The following is a 7240-nucleotide window of genomic DNA, read 5'->3' on the forward strand; positions in this document are numbered from 1 at the left end:
TGGGGTCCACACGATTCTGATCCGCCACGTGTCTTAATCACCTGACAATGTCTCGGTCAACACTTAAAAGCTAAGTCCAATTCTATTTACTTACAAAAATTATTTAATAATAAATCTAATTATCATTAAATAATATGTTTATGTTTAATAATTATTGCTAATTATCATTAAACAATAGGTTTATGTTTAATAATTGTTGCAAAAGGGGGTGGTACTATAATTTTGAAATAAAGAAGGGCGTTAAATGTAAATTTAAAAAATTGGAAAAAAAACGATTCAGTTTTGTTGAGGGAGAGAGAGAAATATAAATATAATAAATCAATTTTCGGTGGACAGAGGAAGATAATCAGATACAGAAACGGAGATCCGAAGCCGATTGAAGAAGAAGAAGAAGAAGAAGAAGAGAGATGACGATGCATCTGATGAATGCGATGATTGCGACTCGGTATCTGACTCGCGACTCGGTAATGGTAGCTGAGGCTATAGAGTTTGGATCGATATGGTGGTTGGTCTACGCTGGGATATCATGCTTTTTGGTCCTCTTCGCCGGAATAATGTCCGGTTTAACCCTAGGGCTTATGTCTCTTGGCCTCGTAGAACTCGAGATTCTACAGCGGAGTGGTACTCCCTCCGAGAAGAAACAAGCTGGTAAATTTTCCTGGACATTTCTATCTGATTATTAATTCACAATCGTATCTAATTTTGTGTGTATTTGTTCTTAGCTTGTATTCTTCCCGTTGTTCAGAAGCAGCACCAGCTTCTTGTTACTTTGCTTTTGTGTAATGCGGCCTCCATGGAGGTAAGTTTTTTTTCGATTGGCATTTGGAATTTGATGTGATTTTATGCATAGATTATATATTTATCGAGTATTCACAATCCAGATTGATGTTTTGATATGGTGATTCACAAATTTGCAGGCCCTTCCAATTTACTTGGATAAAATGTTCAATCAGTATGTGGCTATAATTCTCTCTGTGACTTTTGTTCTATTTTTTGGAGAGGTATTTTATTTTTGTTCCATTAACTTTCATGCTTGGTTTAACAGTAAAGTGTCAATATTTTTGTTGGCTTATTATGATGGAAACTTGATATTCGTTTTTCTAAATCAGGTTATCCCACAAGCTATATGCACTAGATATGGACTTGCAGTAGGTTCCAACTTTGTTTGGCTTGTTCGGATTTTGATGATAATTTGCTACCCAATTTCATACCCAATTGGAAAGGTACAATCTCCAATGGAAAGTTGATGTTTAAACATTTAAATGTGAACTTGGAATTTGCATTTATCAACCCTCTAATCTATACTATTTTAAACTGGTGTTTTAGTCATTGAATTTAAGTATTTTTTCAGTGGTTAAAAATAAATCATAAATGTAAAGCAAAACTGGGGAATCTGGTTGCAAAACGATGGATTCTTAATGATATCAGATTATAAGGGATTTATATCTATTTTTTGACTTGAGATATACACAATGCAGATTTTGGATTGGGTATTAGGACATAATGAAGCTTTATTTAGGCGAGCTCAGTTAAAAGTCCTTGTCTCCATCCACAGCCAAGAGGTAAAGTAAAGCTGTTGAGGATAATTAATATGCTCTTTAACTTAAGGAATAGCTTTACAAGTTGAAAATACGAATTATTGCTATCATCTACCACAGATATATCTTGGCATTAGTTCTGATTTCCTTATCTTGTCATAATAGGCCGGCAAGGGTGGCGAGCTTACACATGACGAGACAACAATTATAAGTGGGGCACTAGATTTAACTGAGAAGGTAAGGTCTTAACAGAAATATCATTATTCCTTACATTCATTTCCTTCTAATTTGCATGTATGCCAGTGATAGTATTATATCCAACTATTATATGAGGTGGACGTAAATCCTGATGAATATGAAAGTTTATTTTACTTCTTCTACTTCTCTCTCTCTCTGAGTCTTTAGAACTATACCAAAGAGGCTAAAACTTATTTTTTTTAATTGTAATTTCATTTTGAAGTATAGCTATTTGAAACTCTGTGCTCATGCTAAATCTTTCTCTCTCTCGAGCTCGCTTATTCCATATTCTGTTTTAAAGTTGTTTGGATTTTTTACTTTACTCCCCAGTCATCTTATCTTTTGGTTTAAAGAGCATTCTGAAACTTTTCTTGTCATTATAGTTTCATTTTGATGTATAATGATTTCACTCTTTATGCTCATACTGAAATTGTAACTTGAATATGATAGTAAGCTTGCAATAATGTGTCATGATTAGAAAATCAGCATCTTACTTTCTTTCTATTATTAATTTTTTTTAAATCTTAAAAAACAGACAGCTGAGGAGGCTATGACACCCATTGAATCAACGTTTTCCTTAGATGTCAATTCAAAGTTGGACTGGTGAGTTTTGGTCATGAATTCATTGTTCTTTCTTTCTGTCAATTGGATTTTACTGGTTTTCACAATTTTTGTTTACATGCTGTTTTTAGCTGATTTTCAAAGATTCAGTCACTCGACCTTAGAAACTATTTTTTTATAAAAGAAGAAAATATAGAAAGTTTTGTTGTTGTTGTTGTAGTGATAGATTGTGTTAAAAGAAGGATATTTTAGCTGTGATATCAGTCCTAGGCTCCTAGCCTATCATCTTAGGAACACTATCCCAATTAGTTGCTGGCTTGTCAATAGTTCTGTCACCTTTTTACACAAAGTTTCACTGAGGATAGTTTGTACATTTTATTTTTATTTTCGCATACAGTGCTCTAGCATATCATAATGGCGTGACCCATGTTTTACTGAAACATGGCTTATGCTGCAATTGAAATGTTAGGAATGTTTGAATCACATGACAGCTCAATGTGTTTTCTCGTCGTAGAGTTATTTTCTGTTTTCTTAGCAGAATTTTGTTGCAGAAAAAAATTGTATTTTCTTACTGTATTTCTCATTTTTCTCCTCCTTTTATTCAATAACACAGGGAGGCTATGGGAAAAGTTCTTGCTCGGGGGCATAGTCGAGTTCCTGTCTATTCTGGGAATCCGAAGAATGTTATTGGACTGCTTCTGGTGGGTGCTAGAATAGTAGAATGTGAATGTTTAGAAGATGTTTGTATACTAGATGCATTTTAAATTTGACTTATAAGGAACTAACAGCGGGCAACATACTTTGTACTCTGCTCTTTAACTTGTTCAATTCTGCTTATTGTTAGGTGAAAAGTCTTCTTACTGTACGACCTGAAACAGAGACTCCAGTCAGTGCTGTTTCCATCCGGAGAATACCACGGTTTGCTTAACTCTTCAATTACTAATTTTTTATTTTTCAGAAAATACATCCAGTCAGAGTATCCAGTGTTGATTTGTATGTTGTATACTCAGAGTTCCTGCCGATATGCCACTGTACGATATATTAAACGAGTTTCAGAAGGGCAGCAGTCATATGGCAGCTGTGGTGAAGACTAAAGGGAAAAGCAAGCTTCCTACAATTGATGGGGAGAAAGATGATGACAGCAAATTTACTAGTGGTGAGTCTAAACTTGCAACTCCTTTGTTACTCAAGCACGACGGGAAATCAGACAATTTTGTCGTTGAAATCGACAAGACTTCGAGGCCTAACAGTGTAAACAAGGAATCTTCTTTCCGTAATGATACAACAAGTGACATAGAAGATGGTGAAGTTATTGGAATTATTACCCTGGAAGATGTATTCGAAGAACTTCTGCAGGTAATTTAAGGATATTAACATCTCTCCTTTCAGTTCATGGCACTTGTGTGCATGTAGTGGATATAATAAATTGATGAGTTTTTTAAACTCTGCAGGAAGAAATTGTGGATGAAACAGATGAATTTGTTGATGTGCATAAAAGGTGCGTGGAATTGAAAGCTTTAGTAAAGTTAAGTTGATATCTATGGCCCTACAATGAATTTTAATGTGATTTCTTTTTCTCTTTTTTCTTAAACTCTTGCAGAATCCGTGTGGCTGCAGCTGCAGCAGCTTCATCTATGGCACGGGCTCCATCAATTCGGAGGTTGACTGGAAACAAGGGACCTGTAAGTGAACAATTACCTAAGATAAAATTACATGGACCTTAGGCTAATGAGAATATTTTATTTTATTTTATTTTTTGTTTTCAGAATATAAGAGGTGTTCAGGCAATGATTTGTTATGGAAATTTTTAGATTTTTTTCCTTTTAATTTTAAATAAAATCAATAAATATTTTCAGAAAAAATAAGTGATAAATTAAAGGAATTATACCATTTTAGTATTTTATTATTTGCTTCAATACGAGCTTGTATCACTCTATTTTTTTTTTTTTTTGATGACATACCACTCTAATTTAATGAATACAAAAATACTATCATCTAATTTACAAATCAGTGTAAAAACATACTTTAAACATAATTTTGATCAAATTTATTTTTAAGATTACCAAATTATATTAGATAATATATCTAATAGGTTTTATACCATTTTATACCCTTAAGTTTTAACTAAATACCAGATATGACCTTATGTTAATAAAAAATCTATAATTAACCCTGTGATTATCAAAATAGACTAGATATAACCTTGACATAATACTAGTCAAATTTTCTGATAAATTTTTTATGAAAACTCCAAAATACCCTATAATCAAATTATAACTAAATAATTCAAATATAGGTCAAAGGTTATAAATGGTCTATTTTGTTAATCACATGGTTTGTTATGGAATTTTTGAAAACATATGGTTATATATGTTATGTAGTTAAAACTAAGGGTATAAAATGGTATAATCCCTTTCTAATATATTAAAAAAATTAATATTAATTTTCTTAATATTACTATTCAAGTTTAAAAATATATAAATAATTTTATTTGATTATAAACCTAAAATATAGAAAATAATTTGATTAAAATTGTGTTTAAGGTATTTTTTTAGACTAATTTGTAAAATAGAATGTATTATTTTCGTATTAGTTAAACTAAAAGAGTGTAAGTTGGTATTGAAGCAAACAAATAGATATTAAAATGGTATGATTCCTAAAAAAATTTAATGATTTTGTTTCTTTTTTCCCTCATAAGCTTTTAATTAATTGAAATAATAATAACTTTTAAAATTTTCCAACAATTTTTAGAAAATTAACTATTTTTTAGTGTCTAATTGTTATTATTTCAGTTAATTAAAATCCAAGAAGAAACAAAATTATTAATTTTTTAATAGATATTATGCAATTATAATAAAAATATTTTAGTACTATTGAAAATAAATTTTATTAAAATTGTGTTCATTGTATGTTTTTATACTAATTTGTAAAATAAAAGGTACTATTTTGGTATTAATTAAACTAGAGGCGTGTGAGCTGGAAGCAAACATAATAGAAAATGGAGAGATGGAAGATTATAAGAGATAAAGTGATAAAGAAGAGATGTAAAAAGTTTATTTTGAGAAAGTAATGTCAAAGAAAAAGTGGAAGAAAAAAAAAAGAGATAGAAAGTAATGAAAAAAATATTGATGAGAAAGAGTAGTGTGAGAAGAAGTGATGAGAAAATGAGGAGGGAGAAAGTAAGGAGACAAGAAGTATTGTGAGAGTAAGTGAGGAGAGAAAATATTGAGTGAAAGCAATCAGAAAGACTATTGTGAAAGAAAATGAAGAGATATAAAATATTGTTAGAGAAAGTAACGAGAGAAAATATTGTGAAAGAAAGTGATGAGAGAGATTATTATGAGAGAAAAAGTGATAGGAAAACAATATTAAAAAAAAGAAGAGAAATGAATTGGAAAAAATAATAACGCGAGGGAAAATAATGAGACTGTTATACGAGAGAAAGAGATAAAAAAAAATATACACAAAGATTCTAACTTTGTTTTTTGTTTTGTTTTATTAATAGTTGTTTGAAAATAATGCCACAGTAGAAAACACTGTTATTTCTTTTCAAATAGCTTTGTTGTTTTTTTTTTTTCGGAAAAAAAATATTGTATTAATGTCTCTTCTCAATTTCAAATAGTTAGTCTAATCTAGGTGATTGAAAGCTTATAATTATATAATATATAATTATTATTGTTATGATCTACTGCTAGGGAGGCCAAGGCCAAGGCCAAGCTAAGCAAGGACAAACTCCGAAGAGATCATCCGAGGATGTTTTGAACGCCGCAAAGTTGCAAGGGGCATCGAGTGAGCCCCTTCTCGGCAGCAGTACTAGATGATTGATTGATTATATGTTATATTCTACTACCTGTCCTATTCCTATTCTTATCCTATGATGTTGAAGAAAATTCATTGCTTATTTTCATCTGAAAGAAGAAGAAGACGAAGAAACTGGTGTGTGGGTGGTGGGTTTGATATGAAGAGCGGCCCTCTAAATTACTTACTTTTTTGGTCATGTGTTGAGCAACAAAAGAAAAACCTTAAGAGGAGGGAGGCTTGTGTTGTTGAGATGTGAATAAGCTTTGTTTTCAAAGATTTTGTAATCTTAGAATATGACTGTTATAGTGAGATGTAAAGTGAGAGACCCGAATGTTTTGTTTTTCTTTTTTACTTTTCATATGAAATAACGGGATATAAATAAAAATTTAATAATTATTGAAAATCCACTAATACTATGGATTAGCTTTCTTTTCAAACCCAATATGATGGATTAGCTTTCATTTCATTTCACGAGTTTGTGTTTTTCGGAAAAATCAATCCGATTTGCACACCCAATAAACGCATAGAATTCAATATGTGTGTGTACATATTTATAGAGAGAGAGAGAGAGATGCTTGAAATAAATGTATACCTTTCAATTCTATATTGAAGCCAAAATGGTATACTATTGACATTGACAATAAACTAGATGACAGCTTCATAAAGAAATAAACATGATCAATTTACAGATTTTCTAGCTATTGACATAGTCAAGAAGGGCACATCAGACTACCCATATTGATTCAAAAATGCAACATACACTTTACTAGCTGCTACTCTAACTCCCCTAATGCATGTATATAATTTATATACACACAAAACACCAAAAAAAAAAAAAAAGCAACTCTGGAGTCTTGTGTTACATACCCATCATCATCATCATCATCATCAAAGTCCTTCATCCCAGCTCAAAAGAATCACAGTGCACCTCCATACATTACACTTTACTAGCTGCTACTCTAACTCCCCTAATGTATGTATATAATTTATATACACACAAAACACAAAAAAAGCAACTCTGGAGTCTTGTATTACATACCCATCGTCATCATCATCAAAGTCCTTCATCCCAGCTCAAAAGAATCACAGTGCACCTCCACATA

At 31.4% G+C, this 7240-nt stretch overlaps 1 protein-coding gene across 1 annotated transcript; it reads left to right on the forward strand.

Annotated features, from left to right (window-relative positions):
• The first annotated feature begins 320 nt into the window (after positions 1 to 320).
• On the forward strand, positions 321 to 6540 carry LOC133819274 (DUF21 domain-containing protein At4g14240-like). Its single transcript, XM_062252472.1, has 13 exons — positions 321 to 648; positions 723 to 799; positions 918 to 1001; positions 1110 to 1223; positions 1479 to 1562; positions 1704 to 1775; positions 2311 to 2378; positions 2950 to 3037; positions 3181 to 3254; positions 3347 to 3692; positions 3788 to 3834; positions 3937 to 4018; positions 6032 to 6540. The coding sequence occupies exons 1-13, from the start codon at positions 408 to 410 to the stop codon at positions 6155 to 6157; spliced, it is 1503 nt and encodes a 500-aa protein (XP_062108456.1). The 5' UTR covers positions 321 to 407; the 3' UTR covers positions 6158 to 6540.
• The last annotated feature ends 700 nt before the right edge of the window (positions 6541 to 7240 follow it).

The sequence above is a fragment of the Humulus lupulus genome, chromosome 2 (genome assembly GCF_963169125.1).
Source record: "Humulus lupulus chromosome 2, drHumLupu1.1, whole genome shotgun sequence".
NCBI lineage: Eukaryota > Viridiplantae > Streptophyta > Magnoliopsida > Rosales > Cannabaceae > Humulus > Humulus lupulus.